The sequence below is a fragment of the Barbus barbus genome, assembly GCF_936440315.1.
Source record: "Barbus barbus genome assembly, chromosome: 9".
In the NCBI taxonomy this organism is placed as follows: Eukaryota; Metazoa; Chordata; class Actinopteri; order Cypriniformes; family Cyprinidae; genus Barbus; species Barbus barbus.
Window position 1 is genome coordinate 11,704,845 of NC_136737.1, and position 23,961 is coordinate 11,728,805.

The 23,961-nt window shown below is 38.0% G+C and overlaps 1 protein-coding gene and 1 pseudogene across 3 annotated transcripts; both read right to left on the reverse strand.

Moving 5' to 3' along the window:
* Window positions 1-1,778: 1,778 nt before the first annotated feature.
* LOC306875508 (alanine--tRNA ligase, mitochondrial-like) lies at window positions 1,779-22,021 on the reverse strand. 2 transcript variants are annotated; one of them, XM_079426136.1, is made up of 23 exons: window positions 21,746-22,021; window positions 20,858-21,046; window positions 18,888-19,033; window positions 18,610-18,801; window positions 16,922-17,066; window positions 16,686-16,831; window positions 16,500-16,608; window positions 16,379-16,417; window positions 15,575-15,689; window positions 15,295-15,422; window positions 15,028-15,172; window positions 13,359-13,528; window positions 13,166-13,279; window positions 12,939-13,079; window positions 12,723-12,860; window positions 10,997-11,100; window positions 10,649-10,757; window positions 10,453-10,578; window positions 10,247-10,357; window positions 9,875-9,958; window positions 9,678-9,791; window positions 9,373-9,604; window positions 1,779-4,199 (listed from the first exon to the last, which is right to left on the reverse strand). In XM_079426136.1, the coding sequence occupies exons 1-22, from the start codon at window positions 22,001-22,003 to the stop codon at window positions 9,422-9,424; spliced, it is 3,006 nt and encodes a 1,001-aa protein (XP_079282262.1). In that variant the 5' UTR covers window positions 22,004-22,021; the 3' UTR covers window positions 1,779-4,199; window positions 9,373-9,421. The 2 variants fall into 2 exon arrangements, with proteins under 2 accessions (XP_079282262.1, XP_079282261.1); XM_079426135.1 differs by lacking the exon at window positions 1,779-4,199 and having other exon boundaries at window positions 8,963-9,604.
* LOC306874624 (beta-1,3-galactosyltransferase 2-like) lies at window positions 3,106-3,926 on the reverse strand (annotated as a pseudogene). The gene has a single exon. The product of its transcript is annotated as a beta-1,3-galactosyltransferase 2-like (transcript).
* Window positions 22,022-23,961: the final 1,940 nt, after the last annotated feature.

The window sequence follows — 23,961 nt, forward strand, 5'->3', positions numbered from 1 at the left end:
GAAGTTGTCATGACATGCTTAAGCCATTATGTCAGTTTATTGGGACAGTAAACTAGCCTTTAACTCAGAATTGTGGGATAAAGAGACAGCCCTAGTGTATGTAGTCTAAATGTAGTTTCTCATTATTGATTGAAAATATCATAACATTGTAATTTATCATCACAAAATACTTTTATCATCACAAACAAGTAATTTTTATAATCATCTTTGCCTTGTAAAGATTCTAAACATATGCCTACACTGTTTTCTTCATCATCAGAGGGGAGTATGAGAGATCAGAGAATCCAAAGAGCCATGGGTGTGTGCAAAAAAGTGGTCAGTGCTTTTTCTTTCTCACGGAAAAAGAATCGAGAACTAGCAGCCACTCAAGTTGATGACGGAATCACCCACCAGGTGGGGGTCACGCCATGCAATGATAGCACGAGTGCTAGAGCAGGAGAAGGCCATTGCAAAAGTTTTATCAGCTGATAAAAAAGCAAGGCACTTGGCTCCTTCATGGCAGGACATTGACGTTCTGGAGTCTGTTTGCAAGGCTCTAAACCCACTTTCTGATTTCACTGATGCCCTTTCTGGTGAAGAATATGTGAGTGTGTCGTACCTGAAACCTGTACTGCATCTTTTCAGTGAGGAGCTCTTGAAAGCTGTAGCTGATGACTCGGAGCTCACCAAGACCATCAAGGCTTCTGTCATCAGCTATCTGAATGAGAAATATGACAATGCTGCCACTGATGACCTTCTAAGCATAGCATGCCTTGTTGATCCTCGTTTTAAGACACGCAGCATCAAAGATGACAAGGTTGAGGCTGTAAAATCCAGAGCCGTGGCTCAGATGCTGGATGAATGTCAGAGCACATCGCAAGCTACTCCTGCATTCCCATCCACTGCACTGGGAGGTGGCGAAGGTGATTGTGCTGCTGATACACCAGCCAAATTGCAGAAGACGACACTGGGCAGCTTTTTCAAGAAGTCTGCAGCAACATCTGATCTCACAGAACAGCAGGCTATTGAAGCTGAACTAAACAGCTACCTGCAAGCTCCTGATGCAGACAGCGAGACCAACCCCCTGGCATAGTGGAAGATCAATTCAGCAACATACCCCAGAGTGAGCATCCTGGCAAAACATTACCTGTGTATTTCTGCCACCAGCTCACCCTCAGAGCGTGCTTTTAGCACAGGTGGTAATATTGTGTCCTGCAACAGGGCAGCTTTAAAGCCAGACACAGTGGACAGACTAGTCGTTTTGGCAAAAAACCTGTAAAAGTTTTACAAATTGTGTGTACTTGCTAGAAGTTGAATATTTTTATTTACATTTTGCACATTTAATCTACCTCTTAAAGCCACACTGTGGACAGATTAATCTTTCTGGGGAAAGCACAGCATTAATAAATAATATAATTATTAATATAAATAAATACTGTAGCAATTGATTTATTGCTCACTGTAAGCTCATGTTAGTTAATGCTTTAACAAATGTTATTAAATGAGGCGTTGCTGTAAAGTGTTACTCTCTGCTACATGTTATCTTCTTACATGGCATATTATTCTATACAGAGTTATACTGTATTTGTGTGAGAAAACATGTAGTAAATATATGAATGTTAAATTACCAAACAGTGTAAGATGTGCCAGATGCACACTTGTGGCTTTCCAGTAGATGTCTCAGTTATTCTTCTGAAGAAACAATTCCTGTGATGTTTTGTTGATGTACATATTTTGAAATTTGATGGGAGCCAGTCTGATAAAAACAAAGTATATTAATTTAAAGAGGTTCATACTTTGGTCTACACAATCTTTTTTATTCTTTATATTCACTCAGTATAATTGTGGAAACATATAATATATATCCCACAATGCACCGCGTAAACGAGTGTACAACCGATGTACACTCAACGGCTAGAGATGACCCAGAATGCACAGCTCTGCTCACAAACGCTGCTTTATCAGACATTATATGCAAGATGAAATGAAAATGACATCCAAAATTTTCTGAAAATAGTTGGTTTCCATCAGAAATACAGTGATATAAAAACACCCGCACTGGGTGCTCAACCAAGCCTTCTCCCCTCCCCCCAACCATTCAAATTTCCATAGGCATGATTTACAATTTGTGCCATCACAAATACAGGAAAACAACTTTGTAGTTCAAACGAGCCGTTCGCTGTAGTTCTTGAAAAGGGATTTAAAAAAAAACTGAAATATCTCCCTTTGGAGTGGACTTTGAGATTTGTAACTTTGTAGATCGTTTTATGCCCAAACATACACAATACACACTGACTAAAATTCAAAAAGTGAAAAAGCATAATAGGACCCCTTTAAGGCTGGGACACACCAAGCATTTGTCAGCCTATTTTTTCTGTGTGTTCGGCATTAGTTTGCCCAATTCCCGAGTGAGAACTCTGATTGGATGTTCAGTCTGCAAGTGAGTCAGTGCCCGAATTGAAGCGAAAGTTATTCAAATGAGTAAGTAATTAGCCTAAAGGTGGCACATGTTCTCATGTAATCTTATTACCCAAACATTCCAATATGCAAATATTTTCATAACAGCATGAGCCGCTTAAAATGAGTAAAGGTATCAACATAACTGATATCCAAAATGGTATGCAAGCGCTGCTTTGTTAACGTTTATCTGCTTATCTCATTTCTCCTGGTTTCGGTTTCTATTAATGATGAATATATACTATTGATAGCTGCTGATATAGACAGCTAATTCCTCTCACACAGGTGCAGAAGATGTGTTAGTGTGCAGACGGCTGTAGCTTGTGCGGCGTGTTCAAGCACAGTTTTTGGTCCAGATGCGACACCACAACACCGTCGGCTTTCGTCGCTGCTAATTCTTTGAAGTCGGCTTGGTGTGTCCCGAAACAAGAGCCGAAAAGGAGAGTGAAGGCTTTGTGAATTTGAATATGGAAAGCATAGACACACATACACACACACACACACATATATATGCATATAAACACACATATACATGTATATATAATATAATTCCTCTTCAAGGAAAGTGTATCATAGCCAGTTAGCCAAACATTCCAATATGCAAATATTTTCATAACACAACATGTCTTATTTTTGCTCATTCCTGTTCCTTGCATGCTGTTTTATCGTTCATTTGTGTCTCTTCACACTTTGCCAGAACTCTATTATCTGCTTCGGTGACCTTGCAATTGTAGTAATGACCTTGGAAAGGTCGTGACCTTTAGAATCCTTCATATAGGTTAGAAACTGAGAAGGATCTGGAGAACGTGAGGGTTTTATGCCCAACCGTTTCAGACATGTGCCTACATATGCATCCTCTATATTAAACGGTTTATTGTCCTTGGAAGCCTCAACTATTTTTGGGGAAAGATCTTTGGAAAACACATACCCTACTCCCAAAACATACGTGGGGTATTTTGGTTCGGGGTACAGCTCCTCTGAGACGTAATACTAGATTTTTTGTCTCTGATGACAGACCGGTCCCACATCAAATATCCTGTGATGTAGTTCTGTCTGGGTGTGTTGGGTGACAATAAGAGGCTCATCAGGTTCTCCAGGTTTATGTACATGTCAGAATCAACCTTCATAGCAAAAGCAGCTTGAGGGCAACGAGTGGCTAACCAGTCCATGATCACCATCATCTTTATGGTCAGATTGAAGTAGGAGTCCACAAAGTTGCTCTGCAGTAAATCTCTGTGTTGTCGACTCTCTTCCTCCAGCTGCTGTTGAGCTCCAGCTCCTCCAGTCAAACCCACCAAGAACAGAGTCAGCACTGCTTTTCCCTGCACTGAGCTCTCATTCCCCCATGTGCTCCGGATGGCGTTACGAGCCTCCAGCTGATGGGGGGCCACAGGGACCATCAAGACCAAGAACGGATCCTGCTTACATTTATCAGGTTCATCCAGAGTGAAATGATAGTTGCTTGGATGAGCCACATGATGATGCACTGAATTGTGATTTTTTTTAGTGTAGTAGTTGTTTTAATGATTTGTGGAGTAGTTAAAAACTTCCAGATAATTTTTTTGCCAGACAAGCCCTTAGTCACTACATTATAGGACTGAGTTGGATTTACAAGGTTAAACCAGGTGTGAGGATGTTTGACTGGATTAAATGAGAAAAAGTAGATACAAGAGATGACAAACAATGCTAATGTCAATGTGACCAGCAGAACGAATCCTGTTTTAATGTGACATATTAAATCTCTATCCTGAGCCAAACAGCACCTGAGAAGGAAAGAGAAATAAAAGTTTAAATGTCTATATAATCTCCTTCGGATTTGTTTTTGACACACTTAGTCCTAATTATATTTATGAAAATATGAACCTTTTGAACAGTACTACACTTTTAATGTTTTATCTATTTGTCCGGCAAGCTTTAAATGTCAAAGTGAATATCTCAAGACTTAAGTAAGCTTGAGTGGATGAGTAACAATAACACCACCACAAATTCTGATAAAATATATATATTTTTTAGATGGCAACAAAAGCATATGAAACCCCACCGCTGATCATTTGCAAGTGCAGTTTTGTGTGTATTTGACATTCAAATATGTTATGCTAATCATTCACACAATAAGCTGTTCATTATCTACAGTACTAAAACTGACTGTGCTGGTTTTCCCTGTCTTTCTTACACTAAAAACTTTCATTTTTTTCTTTTAAATTTAATAGTATTGTACAGGTCGACATACATTTTTAAAACAAAGAAACATGAGTTTGGGACACGTCTTTTTCCAGAGTTAACTATTTTTGTCATATTTTATGCATTTTGGCCAGTAGTGTACACTTGGTCTGCTACACTCAGGTGTTGTTTCCAGTGTTATTGTTTACTGAATCTAAAACTAATAAAATACATTTTCATGACTGAAATATTTTAAAGTTAAAAAAAACTGTAAAGTTAAAAAAACTGAGTAAAAAAAACTATATTTGAAAGTGGAAGTAAAATATAACTATTAGATGAAAAAACTAGGAAAAGCTTGGAAATTAGAAATGTTGCTCTGGCAGATAACTTAAGTTTAAGTACTGAAGTTACCAAAACTAAAACTGAAATACAAATATTTTAAATAAATATTTAAAAAATTATTAAAATGAAAAAGCACAACAAAATGAAATTAAAACTAAGAATCCAATAACTGTGACCATTGTCAGTTTTAACATGCAGCAATGTATTGTAGGTGTTATATTAAGATAAACTACATACCTCACCAAAGCCAGAGGTTCTTATTCAAGATCACAAAAACATCTAACACATTAACTCATTGAGATGTTTATTCTGGTGGTACAAAATATGCTGCTCAGCTACTTTTAATTTTTAACAGTTTGTCCCTCACAGAGAACAGAGGTGTGTGTGTGTGTGTGTGTGTGTGTGTACTCCAAGCCATGTGTGAGGCCAGATGAGGCCATATGTGAATGATAAAATGCTCTTCCTATTTTCTGTAGTATAATGACTGTATAAAATTATATGAAGTACTTTTTTACTATAAACACTGGAAAAAAAAGGCTGTAGTTCCCTTTACATGTCCTCCTACAATATTAGTCTGGCTAACAGTTAAGAATAAGCTTTCATTTGTTAAAACTAGTCAACAATTTTAGTTAACATCAACAATTTTAGTTAACTAACAATGCACAATGCTTCTATACTCTTAAAAATGAAGGTTCTTTATTGGCATTGAAGGTTCCATAAAGAACCTTTAACACCCATGGAGCCTTTCCACTGTTAAAAACAGGTTTCAAAGTGCACATTTTTTAAAACAATACCATTATTATCTCTGGAAACTACAAAAATTCAAACTTGTGAAAACTGACATCAGAATGCAAAACTCAATGGAAATATCACCCAAGAGTAAAATGTCAATGCAGACACTAGCAGAGAACTGCAAGTTTGTGGTAAAACACTGATTATGTCTATAAAGATGGTTAATTTAATTAGAGATTTGAAGTTCAGCATCTGTTTGTGGGTGTAACAGTTTACAGTTACTCGTATTTTCATGGAAAAGTCATAAATATGGTTTTCATGATTTTACATTTAAATGGTTGAAGAATTACATTTTTAATTGAAGACAAGTCTGTTTTAAGGGTTGCTATTCTAGCAAAGCAAGCATACTCTGTGGGGTTCCTCAGGGGTCCATACCTGAACTACTACTGTTTCTTATCTATATAAATGACTTATCGAATGTTTCAAATATTCTTACTCCAGCAATGTTTGCTGATGATACAAACTTAGTTCTCTCTCATTCAAATTTCAGTTCACTGATTAAGAACGCAAATAATGGTCTAATTGCTTATGCTAATGGTTTCATTTAAACAAATTATCTTTAAATTAGGGCTGTCAGCGTTAATGCATTAATCGCGATTAGTTAAAAACAATCCATAACGCGTTTTTTTTTTTATCGCATTTCAGGTAAGCCGTTTTGTCCCTTTGACTAGCCCGTAGTCAGCCCCTTTGGTTTGTGAAGCGGTAAAAGGTGATGGATAGAAAAAGTATGACCGGATTTTTAAACGGCCTGTTTAACTTTAAAAAAAAATCAGACGGTTCCGTTGACAACACTAAGGTACAATGCAGCATTTGTTTCAAGGAGTTCAGTTACCATCGGAGCACGTCAAGTCTAAGTTACCATCTCCAGGCGAAACACCCCAGTGTTTCACCTGACGCCTCCCCGCCAAGCAAGCCGCAACCCCGCCAAAGAACTATTCCTGAGTGCGGGCGTCGCAGCAGACCCTTGGATGAAAAGAAGTTAACCACAGCGATCGCCAGATGGGTGGCAACTGATTGCAGACCAGTCAACATTGTTGAAGATTCGGGTCTCAGGGATGTAATCAGGTTGGCAAGTTCTGACCCAGCTTACACGTTACCATCGCGGGGAACAATTGTTGCTCGCATAGAGGAGCTTTATGAAGCTGAGAAACTATCTAAAATAAATCTCCTGCGAAATGCAAGTGCTGTGGCATTAACCGGGGATCATTGGACGTCAGTAAATAAGCAGAATTATCTTGGAGTTACTGCACACCACATAGACGCTGACTGGAAGTTGCATTCGTTTGCTTTAGCGGTTAAACACTCAGAAGAACGGCACTTTGCAGAAACATGTGCCGAACAATTTTCTGAAGTTGCAGAGCAGTGGGAAATTGCGGGGAAGGTGACAACAATTGGCACCGACAGTGCCCGTAATATGACAGCAGCAGCAAGACTCCTGCCATACGAGCACATGACGTGCGTTGCGCACAGTTTACAGAGATCGATCACAATGTCACTCTGTGACAGTGGTCTTGAGAATGTCTTGGCAAAATGCCGCAAATTGATTGGACATTTGAAGCATAGTCCAGCAAATGCAGCTGAATTGCGAGCACAACAAGAGGAGATGGGACAGCCACAGGAGCCCCTCGTCCAAGATGTTTCCACCAGGTGGAACTCCACTCTCAGCATGATCACCCGGCTTCTGAGAAACAAGGACGTTGTCAAGGCTACACTTCAACTCCATCAACAAAGAGGCACACCAGCCATGCTGACTAATGCAGAACTGGAGAAGATCGAAAAGCTTGAAACACTCCTTGAACCATGCAGGTAAATATTTTGAATTTGTCCTATCAAAGCGAAAACAAAGTACCAATCTCCAGTGGTTGAAAGTGGCAACAGCGCTTGACCCCAGATTTAAGGATCTTAAATGCCTTCCCAGATCTGAAAGGGAGGAAGTCTGGAAGTTGATTAAAGAGGAGAGTGCCCAGCAACCTGAGCCTCGTAGAGAACCTGAACCAGGTCCACCTAAAAAGAAGATGCACTTTCTGTTAGCTGCAGCATCTGACACGTCTGTGGATCGGTACAGAGGTGAGCCCAGCATCTCCATCGATGACTGTCCATTGGAATGGTGGTCTGGACACACAAGGGCCTACCCAACCTTGGCACCTCTAGCACAAAAATATCTGGCTACACCTGCAACAACGGTACCGTGTGAAAGACTGTTCTCTCTCTCTGGTCACATCTTGCAAAAAAAGAGAGCAGCACTGTCCACTGCTAATGTCACCAGATTGGTGTTAGCAATTGGGTTAAAGAAAAGAAATAGGAGAGACAACTTAGAACTCAGATAGTTCTGAATCTCATGTCCAATCATGCAATATTTTTCATTTCATCTTACTGTCATTTGGACTTTTTTTTTCATCCATGTGCAGCACAGGTTAATTACAAGGATGACATTCTTCATTTAAGACTAGAAAATGTTACAAATATCCCGCTGTGGCCGTCAATGTTTTAGACTGTTCTGTTTGTCATAAGCGAGTTAGAAATTTCCTACCAGTGTTGCATATCACTTGATTGCTGTTATTTCCAGCTAGGAATTGTTTTGCTAATGATGTTATTGTTTATTTTTGAAGTAGCTTAAGAGAGTGGCCTGATAAATGTAATCTCTCAAAGTAAGCACTGCGTTACTTTATTCCTCCTAATATTAGGAAGTTGGTCTACATTGCACTTTTTTATTTTAATAAAAAAAGGTCAAAAAGGAAATTTTATGTGTTCTTTTGATTCCCATTGAAAACTCTGGTAAGATATGCGGGCTTAGAACTGCCTTGATATGCCAAATAACAGAATTTTACATGTGCAATCCAAACCGCGATTAATCGCAGTTAACTATGAAGCTTCTGCGATTAATTGCGATTAAAAAAATTAATCGTTTGACAGCCCTACTTTAAATATAAAAACTCTAATTTTATTTCTAGTGGTAAAAAGTATACCGCAAGGATTTACCAAAATTACTATTGAGTCTATTGAGGTGCCTCAAGTGTCAATTACTAAATTCTTTCTTTGAAAAGTTTTTGTTGATGAGACTTTGAGTTGGAAGGAACAAGCTGACTATGTGAGCAGAAAAATTCTTACGCTTAACTATAACTTAATTTATTTATTAACTTAATATATTTAATTTTGTTATAAAAATATATAAAGGATGGATAATTTTAATACAGCTTTGTAATTGTGGTTTTTGCTATTTTTATTTTTTTTTATGCATTGTTTGTACCATATAAAGTTTGTTTTTGGAGTATATTATTTCTGGGTTTTTGACTAAACGAAAGCTCTTTTTTCTCCCTCTGGTGGCTGAATATAGTGATTCTCCAGTGAAGGACAATAGCTGGCGTTAGCCAGCAGGGTGGTACTCTGACACAATGAAAAATGCTTATGTATTTCATACACCATGACTGTAACATTTAACTGACACAATCAGACACATTAGAAATTATATGAATCATGCATTAACAATTATTAATTCTTAACAGAGCAATGCCATTCCTTGAATTTAATAACATTTTCTTGAACCAAACCTACTATTATAAAGTGTACCCAAAACAGAGCAATAAATAACAGCAATGTTTAATATCAAAATACCCCCACCTCTCAAAATTTCACAGTCCTAACCTTTTAAAACAAAGGAACGGGAAGTATGTGGCATCCAAGATTAGTTTCTTCAGGATGCCTTTCGGATTTTGTTTTGAGCAAATTCTTCAGCCCAGTGCAAGATGTTTGTAATATCTTTGAGTTTGGCTGCTTTTCCTACACCTTTAGCCACATCGGTTGAGCCGTCTGCATTTCCTCCCAAGCGTGCACACACAGAATGAGCCCATTTAAGGGCTGAGCCACTGGCAGAGCCCTAGGAAGAGAGTATGAAGACAATCACATACCTGTGGTTGTATCATAGTTGTGAGATTTTGTGTGTGCTGTACCTTGGGTACTTGGCAGGCACAAAGCACCTTCCCTGACAACTGCAGGTGAGACAACAACATAACCATGGAGTCTGGAGTACTCTTGCTCAGCTGGAGCACAGTCTTCATCAGCACCTAAACAAGTTTGCATGTATACAAATTGTTTACATATGACACACATACAATCATCAAACATCACCACAAAACATAGTAATTACCGATATCGAGTCCGTATGGATCAAGTCCACCACCACAGGTTTATTAGAGTGTTTGACCAACAGCTCTTTGGCTTTCAAGGCAGCCTGAAGCAGGAAAAAATTAAATAAAAAAAAAACAGATGTGACATAAATGACTATACAGCGACTTACTTTTTGGGCATCATTTGATAGGCATGATCAGTGTTGGGTAAATTGCTCAAAAAAGTAATCCACTACAAATTACTAATTACTACATTCAAACTGCAAATTGATGGAGACCAGAACAGAAGAGCATCCAATCGGAAGTTAGAATTCGTAATGGCGGCACTCATCATTTATCATTTACTATTAAAAGGTCTATAGACTGAATTTTTAGCCTATAGACGTGTCTACCTCTTTGATCTCCAGTTTTCTTATGTTGTTGTTACTAGTCTTCTGCATTGCTTTCAGCCGAGTCTTCAACTCTTGCCTCTGCCATTGTGGGATAGGTGTGATATCAACTGCCTAAAACGCATCACACATAGGATATAGACCAATGAAATTCATACATCGTGAACTGAATCTGCAATGAAGATTAGCAGTTATGGAGAGCTGTGTACATTCATTAGGAGTCCAACTTCTTTAGAGAGCCTCTGTGCTGCTGGTATAGACAGGGAGCTTGCAGCTCCTACCTGGACCGCCAGAGACTCCAACTCCTCTTGCATGTCTTGGGCCGTCTCACGAGCCTGAGTCACAGGTACAGTTAGTATCATAGAAATCGAACTGGTACGCAAAAGTAGATTTTGAATTTCAAACCTTTTTGGCTTCATCTCCAGTAACAGCAAGGATACGGCTAATGCCTTTCACCATCTGTCGCTCAGACACAATAACAAAGTCCCTAATTGCTCCCGTCTTCAATAAATGCCTGATAAAAACAACAATATATTGGTGACCTTGGCTTCAGCTTGGAAAAAAACAAATGTTTTGGGGATTTGCCCAAAGGACAGGTTGCCAACCCTGTTCCTGGACTTTATTGCTTTATTTTTAAAACTACAGGCAGGTGTGTTGGAGCAAAGTTGGAAATGTAGGAAGAAGCAGCTCTCCAGAAATAGGGCTGGCTACCCTTGTTCCCAAAGTGTTCCAGCAGTTTTGGAAGAACCTTACGTGCCACAGCATAGTTCCACTGAAGCTTGTTCAGTGCTGTTTAAGTTAAGCAGATTTGAAACAGGCACGGCCACGGACACTACTCGCACTGGGTCTGGATACACCTAAAACAAACAATAGATCAAAACTTCACATGTAGACTGTTTCCACCAACAGGGTGCAGGGTACCAAAATGTCATTTTCTTTGGGGGGAATGGGACCAGAACATTGGAGTGGAAAATCATAGTCCATTAATTTTAAGTCAGGGTTGCCTAATTCTGCTCCTAAAAGTCCACTATGCTGTAGAGTTTATTTCCAATCCTACTTAAACACACATGAACCAGCAAATTAAAGACTTCAGGATCATGATTAGATGGACTTCAGGAGTAGAATCTTTTAAGCAAGTGTGTCGTAGGGCTGTATGTCCCGAGCTGATCTCAAGGATCAGTTTGAGGGTTTCCAAATAAGCATTTTTCAAGTGATTGGGATTGGCTATCCCAAGTCCAATCTTTTATTTTATGCCAACTGTCATGTGTAGATGACTTGACTGACAGACCAGCATTCTAACATCACAAGCTTCATCTATTCAGTCTTTATCTCCACTATTTTTTTCTGCTCCCATTTTATATCTTGGAGTCTCTACTAAAGAGATGATGACCTAAATCAGACTGTGCTCCACGAATGTGTTTGAAACCACTGTACTATAGTAATTGTTATGTCGGAAGTACTCCTTAGTTACAGATGCCCCTTTTTTACAGTTGAGCCCCTGCTCCTGAGGAACTCTCTGCATGTGCTTGTATACACTGGATTGATTTTAAACACTTTAAAGTGTGCACCTAGCTCTAGGAAGGTACAAGTGTCAGATCAGGACTCGGTATTGGCAGATACTCAATATTAAATGACTTGGATCAGATTGGGGGCATGATAAACTTCATCGGGACATCCCTAGATGTTGGGTCTCCAGGAGAAGGATTGGACTCCCCATTTTACATCCTCAAAGTATATATATACCTCTAGGGATACAACAATCCAATTTTCAATATTGGTGTTATATGGACAAAATATTTTTGGTTAGATAAGACAGGACAGATCCAAATCTGATACTGTGCATTAAGGTTGTTAATCTCAAGCTCCAAAAAGGATAAAACGGTATAATAAATGTACCATATATGTTTTTTGTAAAGAATATTCCAGGTCTTCAATATAAAATATAAGACATTTGATAGCTTTATTTGAAAAAAGACAGTAAATTAAGTTGTTAAACTTCCCTCTGCAGCAATCATGTTATTCATCAGCATGGTAAAACTCTCCAAGATGTTCCAGTGTTTCCATTATTATGCAAAAGCTAAACATAAAGGTCTGTGATTTTGTTTAAGGACTTTATTTTGCTGTAGTTTATTGGTGATTCTGAATGGTGTGGTACTTGTAATGAAAAGGCTTGATAAACCGTTATACACTAGGAGTTTCTCAAACAGAAGATCTCCTCTCTTTGTACTCTTACAAACTTTTCATTGAGAACAAGGCTCATCGTGACTTAAAAAGTCATTGCTTTAAAGCATATAATTCTGTGCCCTGGAGGGCATAAGCAATTTGTGCCACTCTGCATTGGAACCTTTCATATAATAAACGTTTTGCACAATTTGTACAGTACAATTTTATATTGGTATCAGATTGGCATCGCTATCAGTTGATTTTCAAGTTTGCGGTATTGGAAATGAGAATGTGGTATTGAGTCATCCCCATTTACCTCATCTATTGTTCTCAGGCCCGTAATCTGTTTAGCTTTGGACAGAGGGATCTCCTCTACATACACCTCTGCATTTTGACGAATGATATTCTGGACTGACTCCTCAACTTGCTGTAGCTCAGACACACTCAGGGAGTCCTTTAAACAAGCAAATACACATATATTAGGCATTTTGGAAATCATTAAATCACCAAGACAGCCACTCAGCCGTTGTACCTTCACGCTGAAGTCAAAACGGAGCCGTGAGGCGGTGCAGTGAGACCCTCGCTGGCTAACAGAAGGACCTAGCAACTCTCGCAGAGCAAAGTTTAGCAAGTGTGTGGCCGTGTGCTTGACCATGCAGCCCATTCGGTTAGCCTAGAGTTGGAAATGCAACACTTATTGTAAGGTATCCGCATAATGTACTACCATGGTGTTGGTACTTTTACTCCTACAACTCCCACCTCATCCAAATGAAGTTGCACTTGGTCTCCAGTTCTCAAAGTCTCTGCTGCTGTGACCTGATGTACCACATAACCCCCAGCTAGACGGACAGACTTTATAGGGAACAGCACATCCTGTAAAGCATAAGCATAATGGTGAAACTTGTGCTTATACATAAAATTAAGACATCTCAAATGGGATATGATCAATAACCTGCAGTTCATCCTTAGTGAAGTAACCCTGGTCATGCGCCTGTCCACCCTGCTCTGCATAAAAGCTGGTCTGGTCCAGAATCACACCACAGCGCTGACCCTCACTCACCTCTGAAACCAGATACCCATCAGAGTAGAGTGCCAGGACTGACGCTTTGCAAGGCTGAAACACTGACAGAGAAAAATGGCTCAGGATCCTCATTAAAGTCTTATACTGTGTCCAAACCACGTGTGCCATTAAGTCATAAGCAATAAATCCAATCACTTTCATATTAATGATAGTTTTTGTTCTAACCACCTGAAATGCTAGCTCACTGGTCCAAATCCTGCTCCACCAAGCGACATAGTGGCTGCAGTGGTGGCGTTTCATAAAATGATAGGGTATGGCGGGGTGGGGTTTTCATAGGATAAATAAAACAATCCTAAGGTATTGGAATAGAGATCTGCGTTTTGTCTGTCAATAGAATGGCTGTATCTGAGGCAGCAAGTGCATCGCATTATACGCTTTCATCAACTTTTACCGGTTCTATAACGTTTATTGTAGCTGTATGGGTGCTTAGTTTTTCTTGTTTAATACACTTGGCCAGAAAGTCATGATATAAATGATGAAGTGCTATATGCACAGGATATTCAAAAAGTACAAAAGTATATTGGCTACAATTAGACGGCAAATAGCCTACTTTTATGCTCTTCAAACACACAAAAAAGATTAGCCTTTACAGATATAGTGTTTGAGTAAAGAAAACGCTGTACTATTGAAACACCAGTAAGTTATTTATTTACCCTTGCATTGCGAAAAAGTGGAGATCTATCTCCTCCAGGCTGTGCATGGTGCGTCAATCTTCATTGAGGCGGGGAGAAGTTAAGAGGTTTAGCAACTAAATTAGGCTGCTATCCCTTTAAAACCGAGTCCAACAGTGTTTTTTTAGTGTGTTGACGTGCGGTTACTGAGGAGTTCTGAGTGTTTTTTTTAGTGTGTTGACGTGCGGTTACTGAGGAGTTCTGAGTGTTTTTTTTAGTGTGTTGACGTGCGGTTACTGAGGTGTTCCGAGTGTTTTTTGGTGTGTTGCTGTGTGGTTACTGAGGTGTTCCGAGTGTTTTTTAGTGTGTTGCTGTGTGGTTACTGAGGTGTTCCGAGTGTTTTTTAGTGTATTGCTGTGCGGTTACTGAGGTGTTCCGAGTGTTTTTTGGTGTGTTGCTGTGTGGTTACTGAGGTGTTCCGAGTGGTTTTTTAGTGTGTTGCTGTGCGGTTACTGAGGTGTTCTGAGTGTTTTTTAGTGTGTTGCTGTGCGGTTACTGAGGTGTTCCGAGTGTTTTTTAGTGTGTTGATGTGCGGTTACTGAGGTGTTCTGAGTGTTTTTTTTAGTGTGTTGCTGTGCGGTTACTGAGGTGTTCCGAGTGTTTTTTAGTGTGTTGCTGTGCGGTTACTGAGGTGTTCCGAGTGTTTTTTAGTGTGTTGCTGTGCGGTTACTGAGGTGTTCCGAGTGTTTTTTAGTGTGTTGCTGTGTGGTTACTGAGGTGTTCCCAGTGTTTTTTAGTGTGTTGCTGTCTTGTTACTGAGGTGTTCGTAGCGTTGTTTGCTTCAAAATTAAAAGATTTAGTCTCACATCTGGACAGGACACAGTTTCAAATATTTAACTGCCTGACATTATCTTTTCACCCTCCAGTACCATATTTTCCATCAGTCCCCAGACTGTAACAGTATTTTGGGGAGTCTTCCGTGTGAGGAACTCCTCTACTTTGCAGCTCTGCCAGACTATGAAGATCCAGCTGGTCAACCCTATCTTCATCATCCTCTTCTGACTTAGACCTCAACTGAGGAAAAAAAAAACACAATTATATATAACCCCAAAAACAGAGCTTATTAATAAATGAGCCCATTATTCATCCACAAATCAGATATTACATTAATGAAAGGAAAATGCTATCGAAAGTACCTTTTCATATTCATCTTCAAGCACTGCCATCTCTTTTTTATCAACCATCTTGCCCTTCTCCTCCAGCATCAGGTCAATGAGATCTAGAGGGAAGCCCAGGTTACGATGTAGCGACCAGGCGACCGAAGCTGATAGAAACGACAATATAATGGGCACAGAGAGTAAAACAAATAGAGAGATAAACACACAGAGAGAAATATCAGCATATCAGCACTAATAAACCTGTACAGATAATAAAGAGTTATAAGAAAAGCGAATTACACAGCTTTGCGGGCTTTACCTGGAAAAACAGAAGAGTCTTTGTCCATATTGCTGAGGGTCCTGTCAATAACCCTCCTGCCCTGCTTCAGTGAGGACAGGAACTGGGCTTCATTCTGATTAATGAGATTCATGATCTACACAGGAAGCACAAAGTTTATCATATCATGTATATAAAACAAAATTTAGTACCTGCACTAGCAGTTTTCCTAAATTGAAAAAGTGCCATGGTACATTGATATATACAAGTCATAATTTTAAGCTTCATTTTGAGATTTGCTAAATATTTTTTGTCTTTTTTTGTGTTACTGAATTAATAGTGTTTTACTTTAATATTTAATTGCATTTTAGAACACGGTAATACATACCATTCAAAAAGATTTTGTAATGTTTTTAAAAAAGCCTCTTATGCTCACCAAGGCTGCATTTATTTGATCAAAAAATAATACTACAAATTTAAATAACTGTTTTCTGTGTTAAAATGTAATCTAATCCTATGATGCAAAGCATGTTTCTTGGTGCTCAAGAAACATTTCCTGTTATTATCAATGTTAAAATCAATGCTGCTTAATAAATTTTCATTTATTATTTTATGATTAATAAATGCTTGAAGTTTCTCAAAAGACAAAAACAACATTTATTGAAATAGAAATCTTTTGTAACATTATAAATGTCTTTACTGTCACCTTTGATAAATTTAATGTATCCCTGATAAATAAAAGTATTGATTTCTTTAAAAAACACTGTAATTTATATTTTTGTTAGAATTTACTAATAAATGTACATTAATAAATGTAAAACTGTGGTGCTTTTTGAACATGCTTACCCTCTCAGACTCTGTGTGCAGCTCAGGATAGGCATCTCCCTGAGAAAAGAGGAAAAACGAGGACACAATGCAGTGACACAATGCAGCGATACCAGTAATAACTTAGTCGTAACCATCTCACCAGTATATGAGCTACAGTAGGCACCAGGCTTGCCAGCGCACCTTCAGGGGCCTGCAGCACTTCTGTAGAAAACCTTACAGCACGTCTCAAAATACGTCTCAGCACCAGCCTATCATAAAGAGGGCATATATCGCATGAATTTTAGCGTTTAAATGACTCTGCGTACTTTGATGAAGTCAGACTCACTCAGAGCCTGTCATTCCTGGGTAAACTCCATCAGCGATGCACACGCTGAGTGTGCGAATGTGGTCGGCCACGACCCGATAGGCCATGTCGACCTGACCCACATCAGCCTCTCCAGTCCTGCCCTGATATGCAGGAGCCTTAGAGCACTGCATGCACAAACAATAGAGGCAATGTGGTTTAGCTTGTATTGAACCTGCAATATTATTCATATAAAATGTTAAATGAAGGTTAGAGACCTGGTGGATGGCGGACAATAGAGGTGTGAAAAGATCTGTGTCGTAGTTCGAGCGTTTTCCCTGCAGGACGGTCACTAGCCGCTCTAAACCCATCCCAGTATCCACACTGCACTGGGGCAGAGGTCGCAGGCTACCATTGACCTCCCTGCAACACAGAGAGAGACCAGTGACATATTCACACCCTCACAGTATACATTATTATTATTGGTAACTAAAACTACTTAAACTATTTAAATGACTAATAAACTAATAATAAAATTATGACTCGATAAATAATAAATAAATAAACTAATAAAAATGACATAAGCACACAACAAGATTACTAAAAACTGAAAATATAAAAATAAAAGCTAGTATATGATTGGTGTCACAAGTCAGGCCTCTGTAGCTCCGATCACCACCGGAGGGCACCCTCACCCGAGTACTAACACTCTCTTGGACTCCATTACCTACGCTCCCCGTACCTAGGACAAATCACGCCAGGTGTTCCTCATCAAACCCCACTATTTAAGCCACACTTTCACTCTCCTTCAACGCGAAGTCTTGTTTAGCCCCGTCTGACATTTCCGAGCGTTTACCTTGTCTGTTATTCTGTGTATGATCCTGGACTGCCTTGACCTTTGAGATTCTCTGCCACCTGCCCCTTTTTCTTTATTTGTTCTGTTTCTGACCTGACCCTAGCCTGCTGCCTGCCCTGACCCTAGCCTGGTAATACACTTATGATTCTGGTTCTCTGTGATATCCTAGACGCTGTTGATCGACCACTGCCTGCTGTTGATACTGATCTTAATAAACACTGCAAATGGATCCAACCGCTTCAGGCTCCTCATTACAATTGGAAATGAAAACAGGAAATGTTGCCTTGGTTGAAGCAAAATAAAAACTAAAATTTAAATAAAAATATATTGAACTTAAAACCTAAAAAGTAATAATAATAATACATACTAATAAAAATTACATAAGCACATAAAAATACTAAGAAATTGAAATAAAAACTGAAAATACAAAAATAAAATCTAATATAAATGTTCGGAAATGAAAATAGTAAATCTTGCCTTGATAGAAAAAAATTGAAAAATAAATAATAAACTAATAATAAAATAATGAACTGATAAATAATAAATAAACTAATAAATAAAATGACATAAATGTTGCCCTGGTTGAAGCAAAAAAAAAAAGAAAACTGAACTAAATAAAAATACAATAAATGTAAATAAAATAAAAAAAACTAAAACTGAAATAAAAATATATTAAACCTAAAGAGTAATAAAAAAATAGTTAAAATGACAAAAGGACATGACAAAATTACTAAAAATGAAAAAAATAGTTGAATAAAAATAATAAATGAAAAACCTTAATTAAATGACAATTAGAAATATTGCTTGAACTGAACCAAAATTAAAATAAATGAAAGCTACATAGATGTTTTTTTTTTTGTCAAAGTCTTTTTAATATAATTTTGGTAATATCTACAGATTGAACCATCGCATCCCCACAGAACAAGCATCCACTGCACATTAAAGTTTAAATAAACAAATAAAACATTTGAAAAAAGAACACAGCTAAAATGTGTAAAACTTAAATGAAAATTAAAATGAAAACTGAAAATATAAAAATAAAAGCTAATTCAAAATATTAATAAAAACTGCAATAAATAGTAAAATAATACTGGAAGTATCTTTTCTAACCTGTTATACTGCATAAATACTAGATTCCAAATTTCCACTACATCTGGACTGTCTGCGTTGACCAGTGAGGTGGCATTCCGATTCCCAACGTGATCGTAGTGAATCTCTGTGCAGGGGCCACACGGACCCATCTCGCCCATTTCCCAGAAGTTATCCTTCATTCCGAACGGCAACACGTGATCGGGCCGCACTCTGCACGTGAACGTCACAACAATCCAGTGAATCTCCAATAGAAAACTAATGCGTTTGTCAACTTTGTTTTGCACTTATGAACGTACCCCATGCTAAGCCAGATTTGCCGCGTTTCCTCATCGGCAGGGAGTCCATTCGCTGCGTCTCCAGAGAAGTACGAAACGTACAAGCGATCCGCAGGAATGCCGTACTCTTCCGTTAAAAGACGCCAAGCCATTGCACAGGCTTCCACCTGGATTATGAATTATTAAATCATTCCAAAATACATTAGAATGCAACAGAGACTTAAATAGGAGAAGGTGGTGGTTAAGCTATGACTAGTCTTGCGTAGCCAGACCTTCAGACTGACGGCTGAAGGTCTGGAATCCATGGCAGCTTTAATAAATAACCAAATTCAAATAACCAATCACAGTTTGTTTCGTTCAGCCTCACATTTCGGGGCGTGGAAATGACGCCACAATAACAGATCGGTGTGTAAAACTCTCGGACGTATTTTAAAGATTCTATGCTGTGAACTTTAAATATTTCATATACTTTTGAAAATCAGCGTTTAGTTGATCCTGACAAGCGCTCGTCATCAGTTGTAAACACGATGGCTTTCTTCTTTCGTGAGGGGGTTTTGGCACCACAGCCTCTTTGTTTCCAGGCAGAACGTTAAAGGAACACTCTACTTTTTTTTTTTTAAATAGGCTAATTTTCCAACTCCCCAAGAGTTAAACAGTTAAGTTTTACCGTTTTTGAATCTATTCAGCCGATCTCCGGGTCTGGCGGTAGCACTTTTAGTGTAGCTTAGCATAGATTATTGAATCTGATTAAACCGTTAGCATCTCGCTCAAAAATGACCAAAGAGTTTCAATATTTTTTCCTATTTAAAACTTGACTCTTCTGTAGTTACATTGTGTACTAGACTGACGGAAAATGAAAAGGCCGATATGGCTAGGAACTATACTCTCATTCCGGTGTAATAATCAAGGAACTTTGCTGCCGAACTTTGCAGCTGGTGCAGTGATATTACGCAGCGCCTGAAAGTAGTCCCCAGCTATATCATAACTAGTTACCTAGCTGGAGACTACTTTCAGGCTGAGACTAAGCTATGACTGGCTGAGCATGACTTGAAAAGATTAGAAAAAAAAAAAACTGAGGAAAAATTGTATTTCAAAACAATATTTCAATGTCATTATGTTCACATGCAAAAGTATTGTGTTCCTCCAAGAGACTACGTTTGCTTGCGTTCTTGGAGGAACACAATAGTTGTGCAAGAGAACATATGTTTTGTGACAGAATACAAAGTTTCTCGTGGGAACAAAATACTTTTTGCGAGAGAAACGTTTCTCAGGGGAATACAATAATTTTGCAAGAGAACAGCCATTTCTTGGGGGGGCGCAATAGTTTTATGAGAGAATGCAATGCTTCTTAGTGAACACAATACTTTTAGCAAAGAAAAAGTTTCTCAGGGAAATGCAATAGTTTTGCGAGAGAATACAAATGTTTTGCAAGAAAAGGCAAAGGTTCTAGGGTGAATGCAATAGCTTTGCGAGAAAATGCAAAAGCATTAAAATATAAATGTTTTCCTAGTCATATGTGACCCTGGACAACAAAACAAGTCTTAAGTGGCACGGGTATATTTGTAACAATAGCTAACAATACTATGGGTCAAAATGATTGATTGAATGATTTTCTTTTATGCCAAAAATCATTAGGACATTAAGTAAAGATCATGTTCCATGAAGATCTTTTGTAAATTTCCTACTGTAAATATATCAAAACAATTTTTAATTAGTAATTTGCATAGCTAAGAACTTTAAAGGCAATTTTAAAGTTTAAAGGCAATTTTTTTTTGCACCCTCGGATTCCAGATTTTCAAATAGTTGTATTTCGGCCAAATATTGTCTCTGTAAAATGCAATTCATACACATGATACCATGAATAATAACTCTTGCATGATGAGCATGTTCCTAATTAAAATTAATTTTGAAATTTTTAGGGGGCATGAAGCATCTAGATATCACAATTAACAAAAATTGCCTCATTAAATGAACTCAATAATTGACCAAACCTTGAAGTAATCACCAAACGACCAGTTCCCCAGCATCTCGAAGAAGGTGTGATGGTACACGTCCTTCCCCACATCCTCCAGGTCATTGTGTTTGCCTCCAGCGCGGACACACTTCTGACTGTTCACCACTCGCCGGTACGACGCCATCTCACTGCGGGGGTCCGGACAGCCCAGGAGAATGGGCTTAAACTACGAGACAACACAGACCATGATAACCTACCATCAAAAGTATTATTAAAGAAGACAGTCACCCCAAAAAGCACTGTAAATAAAAAGTGGGCTGTAAATAAAAAGTAAAATAAGTAAAAGCCCTTTTTTATTATTTGGCACATCTATACATAAATTCATTTTTGAGTCTCTTAAATATATAAATAAGAATTCAAAACGTGCAATTTAGTTTATATAGCCTAGTTAAGCTTTCCAAAATTTTCAATTCCGCATTACCGTATTAACTATAGTGAACTGATAAACTTTGATAAATACTGTAGTATACTTTAGTTTTTACTACAGTAAACTTGTAGTAGGCTATAGTTGTAGAAAACTACAAGTAAATTAATTTGTTTATATATATATATATATATATATATTACCACAACAAGTAGCCTACTTTACTATACTACAGTATGGTTCAAAAACACTATAGTATTTACTATAAAATGCTATAGTATTTTTTCATGTGGGATTTGACTTTATAAACATAATAACGAGCAAATACAATAATTTAATCAAAAGTAAAGACTAGATTTTATCACCATCCACAATACAAAGTGCGAACCTTATATTTCTCCTTACATCTACAATACCATTGTCCAAAACATAGTATAACCTGTATTTTGACGTGTTTGTTCGTTGTTATGTTTGCATTATCCTGCATGTGTGATTGTGTACCTGGTTCATCCCTGCGTTGACGAACAGAAGGCTCGGGTCTCCTCTCGGACGCACGGGGGAGGACGGCACAACCCGGTGTTCATAACCTTCCTTGAAAAAGTCGATAAACTTCCGCCGTACTCTTTTAGAGCTGGATTCTTTATGAGACTCTGAGTAAAACAGGGCCGAGCACCGTCTCACACCCGAAGATAAAACGCTTAATTTTGTATTTAAAAGCGCACAGTGGAGCTGTTTCACCAGCCCTACGCGCGCAGCCATCTTGACGCGTCAAACAGCAGCAGCATCCAATCAGCGACGAGAATGAAACTGAAACTAAACATGGCAATGAATATATTCTAAATAAACAAACAAACAAATAAATCAAATGTAAATATGTGACATAAATGCGCTGAAATATATTTTATATAAATATATATATATATATAAATGTATACAAAATAAAATACATTTTAAGTATATATACATACATGTACAAGTACATGTTAAAATATAATATATGAAACAAGTAATAGGATTTTTGGTAGCACTTTATTTTAAGGTGTTTTTGTTACACGTTACATGTACTTACTATTATAATAACAATACATTATGCATAATAACACGCAACTAACCCTAAACCGAACCCTAATAGTAAGTACATAGTTAATTAATAATGCTTAGTACTTAAATATATAATTACACTGCAACAAGGACACTTTAAAATAAAGTGTGACCGGATTTTTATAGTATGCTTTTGTAAGCTTTTAAAGCAAACAAATAATGCCTCCTCAGTTTATATCGCAGTGTTCAAGCACTTAAGTTTTTAATAAACTATATAGTTTGTATATCATCTATACAGTCATGGCCAAAAATATCGGCATCCTTGGTAAATATGATCAGAGAAGGCTGTGAAAATTAATCTGCATTGTTAATCCTTTTGATAGTTTATTTTAAAAAATCGAACCTTTCATTGGATAAGAATTTAAAATTGGGGGAAATATCATTATGAAATAAATGTTTTTCTCAAATACACATTGGCCACAATTAACGGCACCCTTTTATTGAATACTTTTTGAAACTCTAAATTTCCTCCTATAATGCCTGATGAGGTTAGAAAACACCTGACAAGAGATCAGAGACCATTCCTTCATCCAGAATCTCTCCAGACCCTTTAGATTCACAGCTCCATGTTGGTGCTTTTTCTCTTCAGTTCACCCCATTCATTTTCTACAGGGTTCAGGTCAGAGGACTGAAATAGCCAGCAGAAGTTTGGATGTGTGTTCAGTGACCCATTTTTGTGTTGTTTTTTTAGGTTTGTGTTTGGATTATTGTACGGTTGGAAGATCCAAACATGGCCTATTATAAGATTCCTAACAGAGTCAGTCACTTGTTGATTTTTTTTATCTGTTGGTATTTGATCGAATCCATGATGCCATGTGTCTAAACAAGATGTCCAGGACCTCCAGCAGAAATATAAGCCCACAACATCAAAAATACAGCAGTATATCTAATTGTACACATGGGGTACTTTTTATCCCTGTGTTCTCCAAACCCATCTTGAGTGTTTGCTGCTAAAAAGCTAATTCTTTAGTTTCATCTGACCATAGAAGCCAGTCCCATTTGAAGATCCAGTCGTGTCTGATAACTGAATATGCTGGAGATTGTTTTTGGATGAGCTAGGAGAATTTTTCTTGAAACTCTCACAAACAACATGTGGTGATGTAGGTGCTGTTTGGCAATTTGTTTAAGGTTTTCTGACCCCGAGACTCAACTATTTTTTGCAATACTCCAGCTGTGGTTCTTGGAGAGTCTTGAGCCACTCAAACTCTCCTCCTCACCGTGCATTTGGACGATACAGACACACGTCCTCTTCCAGGCAGTTTCGTAACATTTTCTGTTGATTGGAAATTCTTAATTATTGCCCTGATGGTAGAAATGGGAATTTTCACTGCTCTAGCTCTTTTCTTAAAGCCACTTCACTAATTTGTGAAGCTCAATTATCTTTTGCTGCACATCAGAAATATATTCTTTCTCTTATTGTGATGGATGATTAAGGGAATTTGGGCTTTGTTTTCCCTCCTATTTGTGTTTCTGTGAAACAGGAAGCCATGGCTGGATAATTTCATGTTCATAATCACCCTGGAGCGCTCAAAATTGTGAACATGAATGGGAATATACTTCAGAGATAGTTTACTCATAAGAATTTCTAGGGGTGCCAATAATTGTGTCCAACGTGT